Genomic DNA, 24,973 nt, shown 5'->3' with positions numbered 1-24,973 from the left:
GAGAGTCATTACATTGCTGCTGAAGTGAGTTCCCATCTCCGTCTCACCAATTTTGCAGATTTTGGGTTCTCGACCAAGATGACGCACAGAGGTCAGATAAAGGTCACGGTTCTTGTCTATCAGAGCAATCTTCCTTTCATTGGGTGGGCCACACTGGTCCAGAGCGATCTCCAAAACCTCCAACTACATTAAAAACACACACACCCCCCCAAAAGAACAAAGGTAAGAGTGAATAATGGAAGAAAGACAAAAGATTAGGAAAAGACAGGAAAAGGGGGAGAGTGGTTTGCACTGTAACCTAACAGCCTTTCTGCCAAATGTGTCTGTATGAGAGAGAGAGTGATAGAGGGACACTGAATGGGTATATGTATGTGTGTGTGTCTGTGTGTGAACCCATGAGTGTGTTTTTGGCCACAGCCAGCTGGCTTTGGTGCAGAGTCCTGGAGCTGTGGAGTACTGGCAGACAAAGCCATGCTGACAAACAGTAACTACTGCTACCTCCACTTCTTTTCCTTCTCTTCTAATTCTTTCCTTCTTTTTGTCTCCTTCCCTCTTATTTTGACTCCAACTCCCTTCCCCCATTCTCTTCCTGTGTCTTCATTGTCTCTCCCTATTCTATATATTTTCAGCAGATTCAGATTGTGCCCTTCTACAAAGTCTGTTTAGATGAAACTTAGCCTGTGGAATCATTGGGATAACAAATAGCCACAACTTTTGGCTAAAGCTTAAAGGTTGCAGGGAAAAAGTCAGCATCCACGCCAATCAGTTTATGCAGACATGGAAAATAAGGAGCAGCATCGACCTTATAGTGCAGGTTGGGTTCAGATAGCTCAAGTACTGCAGTACCTCTGTTTGGATGTATACTGTAGCAAAACTATTTCGATAAATCTCACAAATGTGATCTGGAAATTGCAGATGGACATTTGAAATTCTGTTCAACATTTTGTATACTACACAAATAATTCCAAAAATAATCTAATTGAAGGCATAGAAAACAATCCTTTAGTTACAAAGATTAGTTAGCTGTGACTCACCCGTCAAGAACCAGAAACTTCAGTACTCTATAAAGCCAAAGGATTACCCACCTTGTGAATCAAAGGTTTCCCATCACGAAGAGCTTTCCCGGTCAGGGTGTCAAAGAGAAGGATGGCTGGTGAGAAAAAGGGAAAAGTGATTATACAAAAAGCACAGTCCACCCTAAAAATACAATTTTAGTAGTAATGACAGCGGTTCCCTCACCTTTTTCATCAGCCTTGTCTCGGATGGCAATGGTGTCAGTACTAAATGAGACAACTTGGGCGTTTAGGATGTCGGCTCTCATACCAGGGAACTTGGGGGAGGATATCAGTCGACCTTCATAGGAGTAGGTGTACAGCCCTGCTCCATCCACTAGCAGAAAATGTCTGGGTGGGAGAGACAAGAAGAAGGTGAAGAGAATGAGAATGGAGGTAAGTGTTGTAAAGGTGAGTGGGGTAGCACGGGAGCAGAAGAAGGGGAGCAAGTAGGGAGGTGAGTTAGATGAAATGTTTCAAAAGAAAAAGAATTAACAGATGATACCATTTAATGAACTCACAAAAGCAGGTCATTTCAACATGCACTGTACATTAATACAGTATTAACTTACTCAGCAAGACTCATTGAATTTGGCCAGTAATCTGTTTAGCTCTATGCTGAGTGTCAGGGACTCTGCACTGGAGTATTGCACAAGAGCTACTCCATATTAATCTAATTTCCCCTAGTGGTTTCACTCTCAGCCTTATTGTATGACGCTCTAGCTTAGCCCACCTAAGCTAGAGTGTAGTGCCTGTGTGCATGTGTGTTGGCTGGATGCTTGATGAGTGGTCAGTGCAGAGTAATGAGGCATTAGTGGAGCTGATAGATGATCCAACAGCCTGTTCTCTCTCTGGCTGCACTGTTCCTGGGACAGAGAGACTCACTTCTCTGCTTGAAGGATGAGGCTGACTGTTCCCTCCTTCAGGTCAAAGATGAGGGGAGTATTCCAATTTCTTGAGCTGCCACAAATAAACACAAACATCCAAAGCAAAATTTGTGAATCAGATTTGGCTTTACTGACCAAGAATGTTGGACACACAAGGGATTTAATGTTGGTGCAGTGGCTCTCTTAACAAAGCATTACAGCTGGCATTAGGTGCAGTTAACACAACCACAGGAAAAAACACCAAGAACAAAAGGATAAAGAGTTAAAAGAAGGTCTCTGCTCTTGCCATGTCCTGAATGTGTATAATTAAAAATGACACCTATCATATTTTAACACACACTTAGAAGTTATCTGGCAATAGGAGATGAGAGGACATGAGGAGACAAGCAAACGATGACTGGGCTACTAACTTGTACACATAGCACTGGAGGGAAGTGGCGACGACTAGGTGACCATATGCCAGAGAGGCTTTGATGACTCGATCTCTGAACTCCAATACGTCCACTGCATCATTCACCACATTCCTTACCTGAAGAACAAAAGGTGGAGGAGAGAAAAAAGAAGAGTTAAGTAAAGATAAAGAGTCAGGGTGAATACAGTTCCTGGAAAAAAACAGTGATAAACTTTATACTATCGAGCAAACGCTTTGCATTTAAATATGGAGACAACAAAGGAGAGAGACTGGTTTTACTAACAGAGGCTGGAACATAGTCACGTACACAGTGGAGTGTATTTATTAATATACACAGGAAACTGTCTATAGTATATCCAAATATACGTATGGCAACTGTGGCCAGAGAAAGCAGTTTTTACTGTTGAGTAGTGGTTGGTACTCATTTTTTTCATCTACATAGATAAATACTTCCCTCCAGTTCCCTATGTGAATGAATGAAAAGGCCTCTTCCAGCACCAGGTGAAAGGTGGAGTTATTTTTACAGCTTTACAAATCTTCCTCCTTTGCTCCCTCCAGCATGCCAGATTTACATGCAACACAACCAGGAATAAAAAACATTTGACCGCAAGGTGGTAAATTTAGCTGGCGGATTCACAAACCACTGGCAGATGTGCACTTTTAAAAAGGACTGAGCGGGGGAAAGGGGGGGGGGGGGTGAAAAGCGCCTGCAAAGCTGAAAATAAACAGCTGATGACCTGACTTTTGTTTGCTTTACACAGACCGAAGTTGGGAAATATGTCTATGTCAAATTAGTGCACGTGTGTTAGCACACATACATGTGCATGATCTTGTTTCTTGATTCAAGATCTAGGTCTGCATATGTATCCCTGTCTGAAAGTATAGTGTGTGCATATGTACATTTGGGTGTGTAACTTTGTGGTTAGCATTGGTTTAAACAGTGGAGAACAGTAAAGGGAGGGAAGCAGCTAGACAGGCTGGTCATTGTCACTGCAGGGCTGCAGATTGGCACACTACGAGGGTCCTACTATAATATATGGCTACAACTAGCCAACGCCTGGTTCTCCACATAACATATTCACTCTTTACAGTGTGCCTATGGCACTGCAGTACTTTTCAGTTGACTTGTTATGCTGACTTATAGTCACTTCAGGAAATACTCAGACCCCTTCACTTTGTGTACACTTTGTAGATTTAATTTTAAACAGATGTATAGAAATAGAAATTGAAACATGTTTGTATAATGCTTTGCAAATGTATTAATAATCAATAACTGAAATCTCTCATTTATAAAAGCATTCAGACTCTTCTGTGGCACTTCAAATTGTGTTCAGGTGCATTTTGTTAATGATAAAATTAAAAACTCTTTGGGCACATCTCCAAGCACTTCGCATGATGAACACCAAGCTCTGTTTATCAACTAATACCATCGTTCTAGTGAAGCATGGTGGTGGCAGCATCATGCTCTGGGTTGCTTCCTTATGACAGTGTAAGAGACTGGTCAGAACTAACGGAAGGATGAATGCAGCCAAACACAGAGGTCATGGAAGGAACCTGCTCCAGAGTGTTTACGACCTGAGCACGACAGTGACCTCAAGCATGCAGCCAAGACAAGTCTCTGACTGTGTATGAGCTGAGACTGGAACTTGCAAAACATCTGTGAAGAAACCTGAAGATGGCAGCTCACAGATGCTTCCATTTAATCTGACACAGCTTCTGCCAGGAAGAATGAGATAAACTGCCTAAATCCAGGTGCTTGTACCAGAGAAAACTTGCAGGGGGGCTTCTAATTTAAAGTCTAAATACTTCGATAATTAAAAGATTTCAATGTTCTAGTTTTATTAAATTTACAAAGACTTCTAAAAGGACATCATTTCAACATACCAAATGGGTATAGGGGTATATAGTGGGTGTATGAATATAGATTCTTATATTTCAGTTTCAGTCACTTTTTTGTATTATACCACTGTTTAATTCCATCCATTTTCTATACCCACTTATTCCTTAACCAGGATCACGGGGATCTGCTGGAGCCTATTCCAGCTCTCTTTCGGGTGGAAGGCAGGGGTACACCCTGGACAGGTCACCAGTCCATCGCAGGGCCATATATAGACACACTAAGACAAACAACCTCACAAACTCACACTCACTCCTATGGGCAATTTAGAGTCACAAATCAACTTAAAATGCATGTTTTTGGACTGTGGGAGGAAACTGGATTAACCTGGAGTAAACCCATGCAAGCACAGGGAGAACATGCAAACTCCACACAGAAAGGCCATGTTGCGAACCCACGACCTTTTCGCTGTGAGATTGAACAGTGCTGACCACTCAGCCACCATGCGGCCCCACTCTTAAATTCACTTCTTTTATTTAAAAAAAAAAAAAAAAAGGAAAAGTGAAAGACACTTGAAAAGAAAGAAAGGACAATTAAACATGGACTGTCTTCCTACCTGCATGGTTCTCCTCTTGGTCAGAGTAATCACAAAGTTCTTCCACTCCCAGTGCTGTTCCACCACATGGGCAAAGATTACGTGCCCATTTCCGCAGGCACCAGCCAGCTGGGTGCCGTCCGCAGACCAGGCCAAGCTGAACACACTGCCTGTGTTGGGTTTCTCCAACGCGTAAGACCACTGAATGGAGGGAAGAGAGAGAGATGGGAGAGCAAAAGAAAAATACGGTTAATGGCTACAGATACTTATCAATTTTAAACAATTACCTGGGGGCAGTTTAGGTACTAGAAACAGTGAGAAGTTTAGAAAAGAAGAGTGGGTGAGAGTGTGTGATTGAGTATATATATATATATGTATATATGTATATATATATGTGTGTGTGTGTGTGTGCACATAATGTAAACTCAGCTAGGACGACAGGGCCTAGTCAATCAGTCTTTGAGCTGTGAAGAACTGTGAGAACTGTAAGAGTGGCCCTGCCAAGTCCAGCACTCACACTTGTAAACATGCACTCTGCTATCCTCATCTATTCCATGCACAGGAGGTAGGGGGTATGGCCAGGAAAATGGGTTTGGGATTATATATGACCCCACCATACTGAAGACAAAAGCTCTCTAGACGTTTCCTTCCCTTTTATAAGAAAAGGATTAAAAGGGGTAAAGCCTAAAAAAGAGTGGGAGAAATACAGAGAGCCAAAGACACACTAGAAAAAGATTTTTTCCTTGTCTGTTGTGCTGCGTCAGCTAGACACTGCACTGGCTCCGACAGTCAGTGATGGCAAAAGACACAGTTGAGAGATATGAGCCCTACTTCCCACAGGTATTCCCACTTTTCTCTATGTAGTGCCTTTATTTTCTTCTGTCTGTTTCCAGTACTTTTTGTTTCTCCTGCTATTGTCTTTCCACATTCTAGTCCCTCAAGTCTTCTGTGGAGTATCACAACGAAAAAGCCATTCTTGTGCTGTGATTCAAAATGAATCAGTTGAGACAGTCTGGAGCCACCAGCAGATAAAGGTTTTCCAATTTGTTATTTTCCAGGATGATCACTCATAAGGCCAGGCAGCAGCTGGATTAGCAGAGCAAGGTACACTGAGTTTTTATCTCAGCAAAAACCTCTTTGTTGTTGCCTGTGGTGCACACCTGGTGTGTTTCTGTTAAAACTGCTTCTGACATTTTTTCCACAGAGTACCCCCTTCCACCACCAGCATCAACCATCCCCATGGTTCCCAGTCTTCTCCCTGACCCCCCTCTTGCCATTGGGTGCAAGCAGCAGACTGATCTGAATTCAGCTAGGGATTTCTCAGCTGTGAACCTCCACACAAATACATGCATTCACACTGTAAAATGCTTATGGAGGGAGAAAACTGCTAATGTTAGGCTAGCGCTGCCTGCCTGCAATGGAGAGACAAGTGTGGTGCAGCAGCCCAAGTGCTGCGGTGAAGTTTGGTGAAAAGGCCTCAGTGTGTTGGCTGCGTCATACACATGCAGCTGCGGGATGTGAGGTGTGGCGTTATTTCCTCTCTATTGCATTTGACAGGGCTAGAGGTACTGGTCAGCAGGCTACAGGTTAGAGGCCTGCTGCTTTGATCTCTCTCTCTCTCATATCAGGACTCAAAATAGTTGCAAGAAAAAAAAAACAACCACCAGCACAGCCATGGGAACAAGGAACAGTTTGTTGAAGTTAAATTAACTGTTATTTAACTTCTTTTCCCCGTATTTTATCTTTGATTCCTGCAACTTCAATTTGAACTATTTATAAATAGGTCTATCTCCACAGGAGTTAGCCTCTCTATATAAACGTAGTATTTATAAATAGAAGTTCCTCCTCTTTTCCAAACCTGAGTGGAGATGTGCCTGTATGAGCTCTACATCCAAGCAGAGTCAGTAATGAGAGGTCCCCTCTATTCTTCAGCTAACATCTTGAGATGACCCACTCTGCGCTCTGTGTTCATGCACCCTGGGGCAGGAGGGAGGGAGTGATGAAGGGTCAGAGATGCAGCCGAATGTATACACCAGACTGTAATGAAGCAGGACATATGATATCGACCAGAGGAGCACTGCTGGATCCATGCTTACCTAATGCTTTTAACACATTGAGTCATTTGACTCCTACTTCAGCCAGCCGGCAAGCCAGTAAGTGAGGGTGTGTTTGTGTGTGTGTGTGCAGGAAGGGGGGGTTGTTTAAGTATATGCGCAATACATGTGCATGAAGCTGTATGTACATAGTTTGTACGTGTGTGTAAGTAAAAGTATAGATAAAGAAAGTATAATTAGAGTGAGAGGGTAAGGATAAGAGAGGGTAAGGACACAAGAAGAAAATATAAAGGGTATAAAGGGTGTATAAAGGGTGAAAAGTAATTTCATATTTCCCTCTTGCAAGTGTCCAATGTCTGTTTTGAAAGTGTGCATATGTGTGTAAAAGAGGTGAAGCTTGTCAGGATTGTCAGCCAGTGTCTAACAATGGGACACAAGGGGGACTCCTATTGCTCTCCTCAGATGGATAGACTGGGCAAGCAGGGGTGAAAACTGGGACATGAAACTGCTCTTTTAAGAAATCCTTATGGCAGTATTCAGATGCAAGATTGCTATATTCCTCCTTACTTGATCAACTTTTCTTTCATTTATTCCCTCTCTCCTCACTGGTGTGAGTTAAGACGTTCTGACAGCTGGCTGCCTAACAAGGAACTACTCAGGAGAAAAGCTGAATCTGGTGGTTCTTCAGTAAAAAAAAAAAAAAAAAAAAAAAGCAGGACTAAGCAGGGTAAACCTTTTTCACATCTAACTCTACATCAGGTATTTTTAGTGTTTTAAAATGTCTAGATTCATATAGTGAGAAATTATACAGCAAGAAGAAAGAGCAAACACATTAAAAGAGCATAAAGGCCAAAATGAAGATTTTGGAGGGAAAAGTGGGCTGTGGAAGGTGGGTCAGCCCTTCATCTAACTGGACTCCATGGTCTGGTCACTGAACCATGTCTGTCCATAATGGGCAGCTTTGTGGCCAGAGAGAAGGTGGCAGACATGACGTGTAGTTCTCAGCTGAGGTCTGGGGGAGAGAGGGGGAGACCCCTCAAACTTACAATGAGCTTACACACAGAGACTACATATACAGGCAGCAATGCACGGCTGTGCATGTACAGTAAGTCTGTGATGCAGACAGAAACACACCCACACATGTACTTGTGTGAAAGACAGGAGACCAAAGTTGGAGAGCAAAGTTAGTAGCGTAATGCTTGTGATGATCACCTTGAGTATGAAGCACAACACCCACACGTGCATCCTGTGTGTGTTCACATGTATATGTTAATGTGACTGAGACTCTCAGACGCTAGATGCATGCAGTTGACAAACCCCGGAGCGCTGAACTGCTAAAATGCCAACGTAAGATGCAGTAATCACAAACTGAATAGTTTCATAATCTTGCTCTACCATTTACCATTTAAACAGATTATGGCTTGCACTATGTGATCTACTGTAGGCCTGCACAGACATACTGACAACAACTGCAGACAACAGCACTTTTGTGCACATACACATGTATGCATGCACTCAAAAAACAGACTTTTCAGAAGTGCGCTTGTCCCCTCCCTCCTCTTTTCCTCTTCCTCACTCTGTATTTCTTGACATATGTTTACCATTAAGACTGGCAGGTGTTGTGGGCCTGCCCCTTCTCTCTATTGTTGCCCCGCCGCTGCAGCCAACATGGGGAGGCCTGCAAAAAGGTTACATGTATAAAAAAAAAAAAAAAAAAAAAAAAAAAAAAAACACTCAGAGAAGGCTCACAGGTTTTCTTACACTAAACCCCTCCAATATTATAAAATATCTAAATTATAACCTTAAGTTGTTACTAAAGTCATGCTCCCTACTCCTCTTTTAATGGGTATGACTAACTCTGCCATGCCTTGGTTGTTTCTTTGTAGCTTGCATTGTGAGCTTTTTCTGTTTGTCACAAGTAACTTACTACAACAACCACAGTGGCAGCAAAAAGTGAACCCTTTGGAATTATCTGCATCAATGCAGTCTATAATCTATGTGAAATAACAATACACAAATTATAGTACTGGTCTTGTCCATCCTTCAAAAACCAACTGCAGTTTTCACATCAGCAAAAGCTAATTGAAATCAGGACTTAGAAAATCTGAAGTTCAATCAATGAAACAAGATTTGAGGTGCAGATTAGAGCTACTTTGACTTATAAAACCTTCAGACTTTTTGAATGTGTTATTCACAAGAAGCATCTGTTGATTTGACCCATGTCTCAGACTCAAGAATTGCTGATTTGCATAAAACTGGAAAAGGCTTCAGTTAGATGATTTGTCTTAAGTTTAGTATTATAATGAGTAATGACTCTCCCTAGAAATTGGCACCAGTTGAGGTAACAGTCAAGATGCAATGCTGGAAGTCTACCATACATAAATCATGGTGAATGGTTGTATTCAACACAGAAAATCAGTTGCATCTTGATACTCCACAGAAAGTAATACTGAATTGTTTGGGAAGAACATGCAGCATTACATATAATATAAAACGTGCCATGCATACCAACATCACCATGAGGATAAGGAGGGAAAGGGAAGTTATCAAAGTTTATCAGAGTATTTTACAGGATAAAAGCAGGGTGGCTGGCTAGGCAGCTGAAGCTCAGGCAACTTTAGGTGTTGAATCTTGACAATGACCAATGAAGACCCAACTTCTGGAGTGGCCCAATCAGAGTCCTGACCTTAACCCATTAGAGATGCTGTAGGATGAGCTCAGAGAGCTGTTCATACCAGACACCCTAAGGCTGAGTTGAAGCAATTCCGAGTGGAGGATGGCCCAGAACTCCCCCTAAACATTGTGCAGGTCTGATTCACAGCTATGGGAAGCACTTGTTTAAGGTTATTGCTGCCAAGGGAAGTTCTACTAGTAATTAAATCCAAAGGTTCACTTTTTTTCCCCACCAGCACTGTGGACGGTTAACAGATGGGTTCAACAAAGGCACAAAAAACTATATTTGCTTGTGTGTTAACTTAAGTGCACAGTATTAGTCTATATTTGGGTGAATTTGGTGATCAGATTATTTTTGTGTCAAATAACACTGTCAAGCACCCTTATTCCAACATGACTCTTCTACATAACCTTCAAGGTTATGTAGAAGACCTTCCTATTGAAAACAACTGACTAAAATAATAAGCACAGAACAAGCAAAAGATAGGCTGAAAACAAAGCACCGAAAGAGAAAGGGGTGCAATGAAAATACTAGAAACAAAATCAAAAGAGAAAATAAAACATCTGTGTACATCTGTGCCATTACTTAACCCCTTCCCCCTCTCTCTAGCTGTACTACCTGAAACAGTGCTCTAGTCTTCATGGTCTGAGCAGTGGGGAGTGGGGGTGGGGTGGAGCTCAGGCCAGGGAAAGGGTTAATGACACGTCTGGACTAACGGCTCCCAGTGGAGCTATCTGCTGATTCAGCCCCATTACTTCACAAGCATTAAATATGTCTGCCCTGACTGCGCTCTGCTCCACCCCCCCAATCCTAATGCAAATATGCAAATAAACAACATGCTAACCAGAAGGTGGGCATGAGATTACAAGACTTTTTGTGCTTTTCTAGCTTTTCATCGCTGACACTGCTGTCAACTTGAAGCTAACATCTAGGAAAACCGGGTAACAGTGATTAGTGTTAGTGGGTCAACTTGAGTCCCTGGCTCTGCTGAAAGGCTGTCTTTTTACATAGCTACAAGAAGGTGGGCCTTGGTGTAAAAAGACAAATACGGTAATACTTGTACATGACTGATAAACATAACCTGTTATGTAACAGCAGTTGTGTTGTGTTGTTACATGACAATATAAACACTGTAATGTTTGCCAATTAAGATTTTCTCAGCAAAACAGAAAAAAATGTACAAAGTTATGCCTGAATGGTGAACAACCCTTATTTCTTTCTCACATACTAGCTTAATAGTTTACAGTGTACTTTGTTTTATCTGGAAGATTCAGAAGTATATCCACTAGGGTGCAGAGCAGGGCCTATTGAACACTGACCGAAAATGAAATATCTTTTTTGGGAGCTTCCCTTTTTGCACAATTTAAGCAGAAACAATGGCAACACTAGAGGAAGTTACTATAATGTTGATGTTGAGATCACAAAAGGGAAAATGGCTAGAGTGAAATTAAAGATAGCATGTACTGTATGCTGGGCAGGCTCTGTGACTTTCTCTTCAAAGCTTTTAGCCACTGTTGTCACGATCCAAAGCTGTTGCTGATCTTAGTATCTGAGCCCACCATTTCTGTGCTGAATTGCAATTGTAACGTCAATTTCTACCTTGCCTAACCCAATAACTTGGGTATTGAGACGTATGTCAATGTGTAGTTAAAAGCAAGTATGTCGGCAGCTTCAAAGCTGCATATGCTTAGTAAAAAATTTAAGCTTTTTATATATTGGACATTGCAGACAAAGCACTGGAGATATTTTTCCCCCAGTACTGTTCAGCCTGATTCTTGACCATTTATCTGATTGTTCTAATTTCCACTATTTAGTCACACAGCAGTTTTTAATATGTGATTATCATTCTGCTCTACATGCTAAAAAGTCCTGGTTTAACTCATTATTATGTAACAGATATTGCCACCAAAAGGTGTATACTGGTTAAGGGAGGGATACCCATACTGCTAGTTTGTCACTGTGCTTGCGGGCTAGCGGGACCAGTCTTACATAAGTCAGAACAGATGGCAGACTTGCTCCAAAGCCAGCTGGTTTCACTTTGCCTGTGTGTCTGTGTGCTGGACAAGACCTGGCAGTGCAGGTATAGAGTGTAGCTCCCTGCACATGATAAATACAGGCAAGTATCTATTCATGAATAGACACAGGGTGTGTATGCATGAAAATGCTGACACAAACAGCAAAAGCTATTTCCATACCAATTATATAGGATGAAAAAGTGGTCCAAAAACAAAGCAATTTGTTTGGAGGAATGGAGGTGATTTTAGTGTGTGGGAACTGCTGTGACTGAGAATGAGCTTCTCATACAGCATGGCCCATACAATCCAATTCACCACACCCTTTCTAAAGATGATACTTTGAACCTAAAGCTTTTGAATTCTGATGCACAGCTTCGGGTAAATGTGGAAAGAAATGCACAGTGGTTTCCAACAAATTTAACTAGTATCTGTATTGTTAACATTTTTTGATTTTCTCCCAAATCAGTGGCAGCAGCAGGTCAAGCAAAATCAATCAGTCAGTAAAAACAATGTATAGGGCAAGATAAGCAATCAATAAACTTTATTCCTTTGTATTATTATACAGTTAAGGCCTGTAACACAACTCAATGTAAACTTTCAATTGGTAATGTACCTAAGATACACTATATTAACTTGCTAGCTGTTTGTTCTGTGCCCACTGCACTAAAAAACATATGTGTTCCCTGTCTCTGAAATAAACAGCAACTATAGTTATCATATAAGCCTGTTTCTAAACAAGGGCCAGTGAGGCGACTTCTGCAAATCACTGTATTGCAATACCCAAATGGCTCAGCTAAAGACATGCAGAGGCTGAGCCCGGGATGAGTGTAGAGTGGTACAAGTTGGAGCTTTGGCAGTACAAGGAAAAACGGAGGGAAGGGTGGGTGAGCGAGGGGGAGCAAGCCAATCCAGAAGATACAGAGAGAGAGAGAAAGAGAGAAAGACAGGGTGAGAGAGAGAGTGAGTGAGTGAGTGAGTGAGTGAGTGAGTGAGTGAGTGAGTGAGTGAGAGAGTAACGATCAACACATGGTTTCATGCTGAAGCCTCAACATAGTAACCATAGACACATGCTGGGGCCTCCTGGGACTCATCAGCAGGACACAGCTGTGAGCTGGACAGCAGAATTCTATTAGCACCAACTATGCACACATGCACTCACACACTTATACACACACACACAGGTAATTTGGATATTTGACTGTGTTTCCACTGGACATACTACACCACTAACGGCAGGCCTACAATATACTGGATCACTGGACTCAGGTAATACCCTACACACAGGCTGAGATGTCTTCACTACATTTCACTAACTTTCTATGGGCTCCCTGTAGGTACAAAGAGTTTATTTTCTACTGGCAAAAATACCTCTAGAATCTCTTCAATGGGTTTTGTAATACCTGTTGCTAACAGTTATCTAATATTCATTCTTACATCTTGGCCAATTTTAATATGAAAATCACATACAAACATGAAAGCTGTTTCATAGAACCTAAACACAGACAAGAGCAATATGCTCACTGGGGTTGTTCATATAAAAAAAAACGTTACTAAATGAAAAAGTCAGTCAATTAATCAGTCAAAGTCAAAGCATGTCATCATTCTGATCCATGTGGAAGCCAGCAGAAGGGGGGGGAACCATGGGATGCAGCCAAAATTAAACCCTTTGAAATCATCCTCTTCTTGACCTTGGTCTGTTGCCTCCAGCCCAGCCCTTGTCCTCAATCCCTTAATGAACTCTAGGTTGGCAACGAAGCTTGAAGTGATACCCCAACTCCAAACATGCTCTGCTTTCATTTATTTGTGTGCACAACAAAGCCCTTCATTTGCTCCCTGCTTTAGTCATCCAGTATCTCCTCAATGCTCACACCATTTTATCCCTCTTTCCTCTCTTTCTCCTTCTTTCTCTCTGTGAGTGTGACATGTTTGTCTAGCTAGTGGAGGTAGTGATTTAGTGCTGCTAAGAATGATGACTCTGCCAGAGGGGCTGGCAGGGCACTGTCTCCCTGTCATAGGCTTACTCCTGCTGTGGGGGGAGGGAGGGGTGGAGAAGAAAGAAGGGAGAGGGACCAGAGCAGAGGAGAGAGAGAGAGACTTGAGGGTCTTTTATGGAGACCGATCCTCCAAGCCTCACTGCCTAGGCCAACTTTACAGGATATATTGGACAGTTCCACACTACCCCACCCCCCACCCCTCCAACTGTTCTCTTTTCTCAACTCTTTTTAATGCTCCCCTCCTTTTTGGTTTCCAACAAGGCAAGCCTTTAGCCGAACTCTAGAGAGGTGTAAAAGTAATACCATGTCAACAAGTGCCTTTTACTCTAACCCACTCTACGCACACAGGCCCCAGCTCTCTCTCTCTCTCTCTCTTTCACTCACTCACTCACACACACACACACACATATATATATATATATATGTTTGCACTAAAAAATTGGGGTCAAGCATCCGCAAGAAGGACATTAGTATACACTGCACAATGAGTGCGCCAAAATAAGTTCAGCAACACAGAAAACCAAAGCCTGTTCAGCACAAAGGACCTAGAATACAAAGGAGAAACCATTATCCTCACATACTGGTAGGGACACTAATGAGCCCTTTGGAGTGATAGGTTAAATTTACACGCAAGTACTGCATCTTACAATGTTATGCTGTTCACACATGTCAAAACAGGCTTCAACAGGCTTGCTGACTTCATAAAAAATGTGTTACAGGGAATCAGTAGAATTATTCTTATGAAAACAAGAGAAGACTTGATTGAGGAAGAAAGTACCAACTGCCCTTTTTTAGTATTTTTTATACTCCCTTTCTACCAGTCAACAGTGTACAGAGGGAGCAGCCTTATAAAGCGAACAGAAAGGAAGTGCAGCAAGCAAGAAATAGCATGCAAAAGCACAGATTTGTAAGAGGAGGGAGGGGAATGGAGAGACAGAGAGAGCGAGAGAGAGAGAGAGAGAGAGAGAGAGTGAGAGAGAAAGAGAGAGAGAGAGAGAGAGAGGAGTAGTCCTGCCCAGTTGCCTGGGGAGAAAACTACTCTGCTGCTGACTCAGGACTCTCTTTGTTTGACAATGCTCCCTCACTCTTGCTCCCTCTCTCAGACACTTACACTCTCAAACTACTGTCTTTTTTCAAACACTCAGCCCCTATCGTTTCTAAACTACACATGCTCTTTCTTTTGTCATACTCATGCCAATAATTTGACTTTGCCTCACTTTTCATATTTTCTCCCATGTAACTTTTGTTTTTCCACCCCGTATCCACTTTGTGTCTCTCTCCTACTTGTTGCTGCTTTTCCCTTCTCTTTAAGTGACATTTTTCTCCTTCTGCAGTACTAAATGTCCCCTTCTTGTGTGATGAAAACAGATAAAGGCTTGCAGTCTAATAAATATACAGTGGTTTCTTTTGCTTTTTCATGCTCCACTAACATTGGTTCACGATCAGAACCAGAACGCTGGGCTGTTTTATTCTCTTCCAGCAGCAGCAGTTTCCAGATGTGGGCTGGCCAGTGGTTGGCAGCAAACTGCCAAAATGGGCTCAGGTGTATGTTCCACGGATGACAGACAGGGAAAACTGTTGTAGGGACTCATTGAGAAGAAGGAGTAGTGTGAAGTTTGACAATCAGAAGGAAGGAGGCATTTCTTAGAGGATGGGAGGTAAGAAAAAAATAAATTAAAAGACCAATAAAAGACTGGCAGTCTAATAGACAGTAAGGAGCAATAGTCTCTCTGAGAGAAAGTAATGGTTGGCAGCTATAAGGATTGCAGACAAAGATCCTATAGAGAGTGAGGCTGCACGTTTAAAGAGGCAAAGGGGTAGAAAGAAACAGAGAGAGACAGGAGTGATGGGGATTCCAGCTGGATATGGACCCATTCCCAGAGTGGCAATGCTGAGCAAGGCTCACAAAAACCCTAAGGGGACCTCCTGGACTTGCTCAGAAAAAAAGAGAGTTAGAGAGAGCCTCGGGGAAGGCAGGAGGGAAAAGGAGCGAACTGGGGAGCACTGATAAGCACAAGGTAGTCCAACACACACTTACAAAAGAGGGAGGGAGGCATGAGCAGCAAAAGAGAGAAAGATAGAAAGATAGGGAGTATTACTTATTCTCAAAATGTGCAAATTCCCTGTTTAAAAGGGATAAAATGGTTGCATCTCACAGACAAAGAGGCAATTAGGAGGAAAGTGATGTAGCTCAATCTCCTGCTTAGGTTCAAATTCAATAGCTGTCTAACTAATATACTGGCACAAATCCTTCAGCTGGATGGACAGATAAGGGAAGAAGCAGTTTGTTTCAAACCGAAACTGGCAGAAACTCACAGCCAGAGATAATAAATCCAAATGATTTATTGTTATGACTAAGAGCCATTGGCCACTGTATGAAATAAGCAGCAGTATCCACAAGTAGATACCAGTGGTTTTACACTTTTAAAAAATTCTACTCTTGAAAACAACGTTGCTATTATGAGCTTATGAACTCTGATACATGATTTATGACTATGCATCTCCCAAAACTTTATGATGGTGACAGCTGTTACCATACTGTGGAAGGGAAAAATGCAAGCATGTACAGCCCTAAGAAGGAAACATTTTAGTTATTATACATGACAAGGATGTCGCTAAGAAATGGGGCTCAGCCTGAGGCTAACAGTAAAACCATCTGATGACCCTAACCAGGCTGCCTGTGGTTAAGTATAACCTACAAATGGTAGAGTAGATAGAAGAGGGGCGGAGAAAAGAGGAGAATAGAGGAGATATACACTGGCTTCTCTGGTGCAGTGAAAAAATTGCAGACCTACTATTTATTTGAATGAGGCCACTCCAGCTGAAGCTGAAGCTGAAACAGACTCAACTTTTGCTACATCTCATGACAGCTTTCATATAGGTGCTGCTGTGGTCAGCGCATAGCAGTTTTTAAATCCAGCAGCATCAAATCAACTATGGCGAAAGTACAGTGAAGTAAATAAGAAATCTGACCTTGAAGCAGTGTTCAAGTCATGCTTGATTCTGCCTTGCTTACATGCCCTTGAACAAAACACTAAGCTTCTGCCAGCTCTTGGGAGAACATTGTGTAGTCTATCTGTCCCATAAGAAAAGTCAAATTTTCTCAAACAATGAAAATCTGCTAAATTTAAATGACATAATTTCTCATTCAGTTCATTAAAGTTTGTAGAAAAAGGAAAGAAAATATTGTGCAGGGAAAATAAGAAGAAAAAAAAAACACCAAAAAACAAAAACCAGGAACTTATTACATTTATGTATGTAAGAATGGGTGTACAGTGGAGAGAGGAAAAACAAGTGCAGGGAAGAGAAGGGGTAGGAAAAGGGGAGGGCAGGGGGCGGAGAGAAAGAAGCGAGAGGGTGCTCGCATGGCACAATGCGTCCTACTTGTTAGCCAGTGACAGTGTCAGGGATCGTGACAGGGTCCAGACGCTAGACACCAGCTGCAGCGCCTCGTAAATAGACTGCTGTCTCGCAGGCACATTTGCACGGCAATGGTTGTGCACACGCGCACACACACAGTGGCATGTGGGCACATGCATACACTATGGCAGGCACACAGACAGACACTGACTTATTGTCTCTCCCAAATCTTGTAAAAGGGACAGTGAGCCTCTTTGTGTCTTGTGTCCTGTTAAAAGCTCATGTGTAGAGAAAAAGTACTTCACAGATAAAGAACTCCAAATTCAACAAAATGGCAACAAAGATAATTAAACTTGCATAATACATCGGTAAATATATTCAGCAGTAACTAGATGTGAATGCTTCATGGAAAAACAAAACAGAACAAACTTTGTGTTCAGTCCACAGGAGTCTTGCTAAAACTACAAGACTAATCTTTCCCAGTACCTTTCCCTTGATATAAATTTTGTGTGCATGCCCCCGCCCCCCTTTACGGTGATAATGAGTGCGGCAACACACCACGTTTGCCCTGTGGTGTGTGGAGGGAGAAAATATGGAGAAAAAAAAAAAAAAAAAAAAAAGACAAGAGTAGGAGAGAGTTGAGAGTTTAGGGTGAGAGCAGAGCTGAGCTGGACTGGAGGTGAAAGGGTTAAATGCACGGGACTGTTCCTGCTGAGCCAGCAGCAATACGTTAAAGTGCAAGGTTTCATTGTAGCAGATACAGAATGAAACTCCTTCCCATTAGTCACGCTAGTAACTGAAAAGACTCGTCGTACTGCTTAACCCTTACTGCACCGCAAGCAAACAACAGCAACAACACAGGTATAGCCTTTGTAATTGGTTAATAGCTCCTGGGTTTGTGTTTAAACTCACACATACATGACTTTACAATGATTGTAATACACTTACAATTTGCATACATTTACACAAAGTGTGTAAATGTATGCAAATTGTACTTTTCTCACTAGTTTGGCACATGGAAAGATTGTATATCTGAATTCATACATATGAAGCAACTCAGAATGACGCCTGAGTGGAATTTTTTTTTTTTTTTTTTTTTTTAACTCATTCTTCTTCTTGTCCTTGCCACCCCCACCCCCCCACCCCCTCTCTTGAGCAAGACTCCCACACCATGCTACAGTACACACTGTCTCTAGAGGCTCAGGGAAAAGAAGGCAAGCATACCCCTCCTATAGTTAAGACTATAGCAGGCCAGAACCATAATCATCATTACTATCATCATAATTTAGACACACCACAGCAAAGCACGCGGTGCAAGGACAAAACAATGGAACAAACCAATCATGTAAAAAAAGCCATAGTGGGAGGACATGAGATGAATCAGGTCATTACAAAAAATAAAGAAGCACGTTGTACTCGAGTTTCTCTGTCATATCACAATATTTTTTTATTTTTGTTTACACAGAGAAAATTGATACAAGCCGGTATCATTTGAAGAATTTCATCAGCTCACAGCTATAGTCTGGCAATTTGCCCCCAAAACTACTGAACCCCTGGTTCTGAAAAGCAAAAGTAAAGGTTAAGGGATTTCCCCAGTCTCTTTTGGGATGTTCATACTCTACACATTATATTACTGTAACCTCTCCAAAATGCATACAAACGCACACCTTACCCATCTGGAGAAGACATATGTGTTGGCTCAGACCTTTCTCCAGCCCATTTGTTTTAGTGCTCCAGAAAAAAAAAGCCATTTGATCCTAATTAAATCAAAATGGAGCATGAAATGCCTGGTGATCAGCACACAAAAACCCAGCCCTGCCTGTTTGTTTTCATTACAACTGGTCTGATACAGCAATACACTGACATCTCCACATAAACTCAAAGAAGCCCTAAACGTCCCATGAGGCAGAGCAGGGAACCAGTAATATTGTTCCTGGCCAAATGTTCAGCGATAATAAAACAACAATTACCATTCATCATTCTCTCATTTCCCCTCTCATTACAACTCCAGTTACCATCAGCACCAGGTAACAAGAACACATGGCATGCAGCCTAATGTGGTTTACAGAGATGATCAATGTATAGAAAGAATTAAACCTTTAACGAGCTACACCATATTAACCCTACTGCTCTGGAAAAGCTAAGAGCATATCACAGATACTGCAGGTTTCAGGGAAAATGACGTGACTGACCACAAAGTGTAAATGTTATTTTAGCAGATGAGAATGAACTAATAAAATATACAGAACAGAAGCTTATAGTATGTGAAAATTGCATGGCCTCTCAAGATCCACAGTTGCATAGGTCAGGGAGCAGGAACGTCAGAAATATAGTACTGTGCAGAAATTTTAGCCACTAGAGTTCATGAAGAACTATTTTCAGAGACAAGAAGAACAAGATTCCTACAGCAAATGGTCTGACCCTCACAGAGCCCAGATCTGGCCAGAGTCACTCTGGGATCACAGGAAGACACAGAAGACACGGGGACAGCCTGAATCTACAGAACTGCAGCAGCTTCTCCAAGGTGCTGCAAAGTACCAGGAGAAACTGTGTGCAACCCAAAGAAAACTGCTGCTGGTTTAAAGACAAAAGGGGAGAGCTATAAACATGGATTATATTTTGATTTTTGTTCCTCCTGCACTTTGCATGTAGTTAATTAAACAAAAAAAAACTATTTATGTTATTTATATTAAGATATCCCCTGTGTATTTTTGCTGCCTAAAAGTTTTGCACAGTACTTTAAACTGCTAAAGTGTATTTAGTTCAAGTTACTGAGTGCCGAAAAATTGATTAAGACAAGGGATTTGTTTAGGTTCAAAGTGCATGACTTTGTTTTGTGCAGTATTGTGTCATTTCCTTTTATATAAGGTTATCCCCACTAACACATTTATGTGATGCTTTAAGAATGACCATCAACATGAAGTAAACATGCATCTGCATAATTTTATGAAAACTTTGAAAGAGAGAGGAGACACCTATCACTGAAATTACATGGTGGAACCTTTGATAGAATGAAAACACGTATTACCTCGTCACACTAAACCACGCTATGATGACTGCCATCACTGTTTGAACAGTCCTCGCTGTCTTGCTCATGTGTTACAAGGACTAATTGCACTGACAATGTACTTGCACTGGTATTGAAAGGACTACGTGGCTGAAAGTGTTAAGAAATATTGGTGTTTAGATTATTTTACTCTGTTGATGTGGCACATGCACTAAAGCAGGGTTACGTTATACATTAATCAACAAATATCGACTAAACATGTCAGCTGTTTTATTGTCTTACTATTTGTTCTTGTTTTTCTTTTTTCCTGCCTTTCTTTCTTCTCCGGTATGAACAGTTTTGAGTTTCTACAGCTGCTAACTGCTGGACCCCCTCGTAGTGATAGAACAACTTCACATTCTTTTGAGAGAGCAAAAATTAGGCCCAACAATTTAAAACTAAGTTACTGTTGTAGAGTAAAAGGATTTTTCTTACCCCAGTCTTGTCACAGAGCCGCAGGGTGTTGAAGGAGCCCACAGCAAACACCTCTCCATCTGGAGCCCAGGACAAAGAGGTGACTGGGTAGTCGTGAGACGATGAGGAGTAAAGCACACGACCAAAGCTGTCCCATACCTGTTGAGGGAGCACATAGTTTGAAAGGTTAAAAAAAAAACAAAACAAAAAAAAAAAACACAAATCACATACACCAACATGTCTAAAAGTATACTAAAACACTGCTCACCTTATATTTACAGTCTTCGCCACCTGAGAGTATGAGATCATTAACTGAATTCCAGTCCACCTTCAGAACAATGCCATCATGAGCCTTCCACTAGAGACAGAGAGGGGGGGTTCCATTTTAAGTCAAAACAACATGACAGTGCTAGCGATACAAAAACCTTTCCCCTTTGTCTGTCCAAAAAAAAGGAGTAACCATAAAGATAAGGATGATATGCTCCAGAATGAGTAGAATTTGTTCTTGGTGTTGCATACAGTTCCTATCTTGTTTCTGCTCTCTCTACGTGGCTACACTTTATTTTCCATTATTTGAACCATACTTTCCCACTCCAAGCGCCAAAGGGTAACATGCATAAATGCATGCACGTGTGTTATGTGAATCTGTGTCTGTGTAAGGGATTGTGGAGCTCAACGAGGATCTTTTGAAGGTCCTTTACACTAGCTGTTCGTCACACCCCTCAAATATCAGATAGCCACACCAGGCAGTGTCCAACTTGTGTTTAAACCTGGCTAGCTGACGCATGTAATGGCAAAAGCTGAGAAAGAGTGAAGGGCTGAGAAGGCGCATATTAAACCCTCCACTGTTTATCTAAGGTCCCAGGCACTATTCAACTTCAAGAATAATAATAAACAAATGTATACATGAACAAGAAAAATACTCAGTGGTGCATAGTCCTCAATACTGCACCCTTCCTTAATGCAGAAGCACCCAAAGACATGTAAATCTATTGATTTTTTTTTTTTAATTTAGCTTTTATATAGCACTGAAAATGAATAAACTTCAAATTTCATTTACAAAGACTTGAAAACAGGCAAAAGGCCCAGTGATGTTATTTCATGGGAAAGATTAAGGTATAATAATCAAAATCCACACAAGATTAAAAATTACTTACAAATTTATATGAAAACAGCAGAGAAACTGCTTATTAGATACTGATTTAAGCGGCAGGATAAGAACAATGAATGTAACCACAGACCTCATAAAGAAAAAGGCAAAAATAAATAAATAAACAAAAACACTATAGGGTTGCTTATGTTACACTTTAAGTGACAGCTAATTTTAAAATTATTATTATCAGATATTCCTTATTTTTATAGCTTGATTCATTTGGAAGAAAGAATCTGCAGTGTTTCTGAAGTCTTTAGACTGTGTACAGGACTTAGAGGTCCTGTACACTGCAAGTTACTGATATTCATATTGGTGTATGAAAAAAAATTGTCAAATTATGAGGAATGCCCTCATTGACTTTATGAACTGGGCTAGTCCCTTTGCCAATAATTTAAAGTAATAAATTCACCAAAAAAAGAAAAATTCTATTGATGAGTGGGTAACAGAAAAAGATAAAGATATGAAATTAAGTATAGTGAACGTAACCAAGACTGACTATACTTGACTCTGATTACTGGATCACATGACCAAGAAGTATTTAGTAGTGATCAACATATTCTTTTTATTTAGAAAAATAAACTCAGCCTCTGCAGACCTTTTTAACGGTCTGCAGAGGCAGTTAAAGTTTTTTGATTGATTATACATCAACTGCTGCAGTCCATTCCATAGTCAAGTCCATTCCTCATTTGGACTTATTAACAGGATGAGCTAGAAGGTCATATTTCAAAATCTTACCTTATATGAATCTTAGGTAACCAATGTACATTTTTATCTCTTAACAAAACACATAAATTTAGTGTGCGTACCTGTGTGACTTTGGCGCTGGGTTGAAGAGGCTTGATGACTAGCTGTCTTCCTGATGTGTAGAGGACTCTGTCTGAGTCTGGACCCCAGGCTACAGAATACACAGGAGACCCTGGATGATATGTCAAAACAAATGTACACAGAATATCACAATACTGTATTAATTCCACATCAAGATGTGAAAGGTAACAATGTATGTATCAGTTTCTCCCTGTCTCTTTGACAAATTAGGAGTTGGTATAAACAATAGCTCTAAGATACAGCATTGCTTATTCCTACCCTTACAAGGTTTCATATTCTCTCAGAAATTTCACTTTGCTCAGCCTATGGAACAGCACTTAGCTTGTAGGCAGACCAGCTGAGAAAACCCCTAACCTGTGTGCACATGTGTGAGGGAAAATGTGTGTGTATGAGTTGCGTTGTGGCTACGGGTGTGTGGAGGGGAGGGGGCCTGACATTTAACCCCACTCCAGGTGCATGTGGTTTCTTACAAATGGCAACTAGTCACATGATCTAAATCTGACAAAGGTGATGAGAGGGGTTGAGACAAGTTTCTCTCTACTCCCTCTTGCTAACTCACTCCCTTCCGACCTTTTCCTAAAGATCTCTCTCTCTCTCTCTCTCTTAAAATGGTTAACAGTACCTAAGGCCTAGTCCTGTAGTGTGTGTGTGTGTCTGTTTGTGTGTATGGAGAGGCAGACTGTGAAATGAAGCAACACCTGCAGTGATCTGAGTGCCATATGAAGGACAGTGCGTATTGGTGGCAATGCTACTACATCCAGGTGTTCTACAAATCTGTAGATCTGTTGAGAAGACCACCACTGAGCAGCCCATTCTCCAAACAGCCAGCTAAGGAAAAATATTTCTACATGCTGGGGCTGAATTGCCATTCCCCGGCCAGGTTTTCCACAGCACAAGTCATTCAGGAGCCGTGTGCCATCCATTTGCCCAGAAGCCAACTTTCATCCACCCTCGATCTTTTCCCCTGTCCCATAACTGAGAAGAAACATTTACTAAGTCAAACAGCACAATGAATCAATTAATAAGCTAGCCATCTGTTATGTGATTATTGGATACAGAAATGTATCATTAGGAGTCTTTTTATGGCTTTTAATAAAACTCTACTCACATAAAGCTTTGAAACTTTATGGCCATTTTATTAAAAAAAACATTAAACTGGAAGATAGACTCTCCACAATTACATGGTAAGGCCCAATACATACACTTACCACACACGTGTTCACACTATTACACAGCCAAGGTGAGAAAATAAAAACATTTCCTCCTTGACTGGCATTCTAAAATGATCTGTCTTGAGAAAAAAAAAGGCAGTTTCAGCACAAATCTAAATCTTGTATGTCATTCAGCAAGTGTGCCAGGGCAGGCGCACATACATGTGACGTAAGTGATCATGAACAGCCACACACACAAGCTTTTATAGATTCAAGCGTACTATTAGTTCAAAATGTAGAATGAAAGTTTGAAGAGTGAAACAAATATATAAGGTGTGGCAATATAATTGACATCTGTGACCATGTGCAAGAGTGAACCCACAAGGCCAGTCTAGAGCGACATTTATTTTTAAGTCTGACTAACGGGCCAAACAGGAGCTTTTGTGTGATAGTAATTAAAGAAGGCTCCCGTGATTTTCACAAACAAAAATGAAGGTCTGTGTGCCTGGTCTTCTTCATCAGGTCTCTGCTTTCTTGCTCTTTTTCTCTCTGTCACAAGAGGCACTCTCAGAGGCAGAAGGCCCAAAAGCAATCGCTACTATTGCGTGTGTGTGAGATGGAGAGAGACAGAGAGGGTGTAATTGGTGGCAGTGTGCTGTGTTGTGTTTACTAAATGCCTGCAGCTGGCTACTCAGTGACTGGCTTCACATGGTTCTTGCTGCTTGCTGGCAGCTGTTATGGTCATGACATGCTTTAAATTTTATCACTCTAAAAGTCTGATTGGCTCTTTCTCACACTGCCATTCAAATTATGTGGAGAAAGATTTATATCTAGAAGGGGAATATGGACTATGGCCTCCTTGTATATACAGTACAGCTTAGCCTTATTATTGCACAGAATAAGCTTTTGGGGTATCATTACTGCTTGTCTTAATATAAGTCACTTTATCATGATGGATCACTTAATTACTTAGAACTACAGATGAGAAAAAAAATTACAAGGCTGGTAAAACAATGACCTGTTCAAATGTTAAGGGTTCACATGTTTGCCATCTTCCAGTTGCCTGTCAGCTACACTCTGCAATTATTCCAAACCAGCTGCTACCTCACTACATGTGGGAAAATAATGAGATGCAATCTCATAAAAAGACTCGCCATTCTGCTGGAATGTCTCTCTACTTTAAATATCAATTTGATACAGTGTCATGTTTCTCTCTCCAAGAAATCATTTTGTCCATGTGTCAACAGTGCACCCACCCACACACACACCAGAAAAATCTTTGTTTTGTAAACTCATGGAATTATTATTCCTTAGCTACAGTAATTAATTTTCTGGCTACAGTTGTCTCTTTAGGCACTGAAATCAAAACTTTTACCTCTATCATTAAAAATCTCAGCTCCTTCTTACTGTTCAGTTCATTCAAGGATGGCAAACATCAGGGCATCAGCAGTCATTACTGTGTGACATTCGCAAAGTGCAGCTGATGCATGTATAACATACACAT

The 24,973-nt window shown here is 41.2% G+C and overlaps 1 protein-coding gene across 3 annotated transcripts in view; it reads right to left on the bottom strand.

The window, feature by feature from the left end:
- ift80 (intraflagellar transport 80 homolog (Chlamydomonas)) overlaps window positions 1-24,973 on the bottom strand; it is a 35,020-nt gene that overhangs the window by 5,349 nt on the left and 4,698 nt on the right. For all 3 annotated transcript variants that reach the window (XM_026318088.2, XM_026318080.2, XM_026318071.2), the window contains exons 6-14: window positions 22,300-22,409; window positions 20,609-20,698; window positions 20,362-20,499; window positions 4,805-4,984; window positions 2,350-2,468; window positions 1,938-2,012; window positions 1,240-1,403; window positions 1,086-1,150; window positions 48-183 (exon numbers count right to left, since the gene is read on the bottom strand). In XM_026318088.2, coding sequence (XP_026173873.1) covers window positions 48-183; window positions 1,086-1,150; window positions 1,240-1,403; window positions 1,938-2,012; window positions 2,350-2,468; window positions 4,805-4,984; window positions 20,362-20,499; window positions 20,609-20,698; window positions 22,300-22,409 — 1,077 coding nt within the window. The remainder of the gene's footprint in view (window positions 1-47; window positions 184-1,085; window positions 1,151-1,239; window positions 1,404-1,937; window positions 2,013-2,349; window positions 2,469-4,804; window positions 4,985-20,361; window positions 20,500-20,608; window positions 20,699-22,299; window positions 22,410-24,973) is intronic.

This window comes from Mastacembelus armatus, chromosome 13 (genome assembly GCF_900324485.2).
Source record: "Mastacembelus armatus chromosome 13, fMasArm1.2, whole genome shotgun sequence".
Taxonomy (NCBI): Eukaryota; Metazoa; Chordata; class Actinopteri; order Synbranchiformes; family Mastacembelidae; genus Mastacembelus; species Mastacembelus armatus.
The sequence above is the reverse complement of the archived record's forward strand: the minus strand, read 5'-3'. Positions and strand labels throughout refer to the sequence as shown.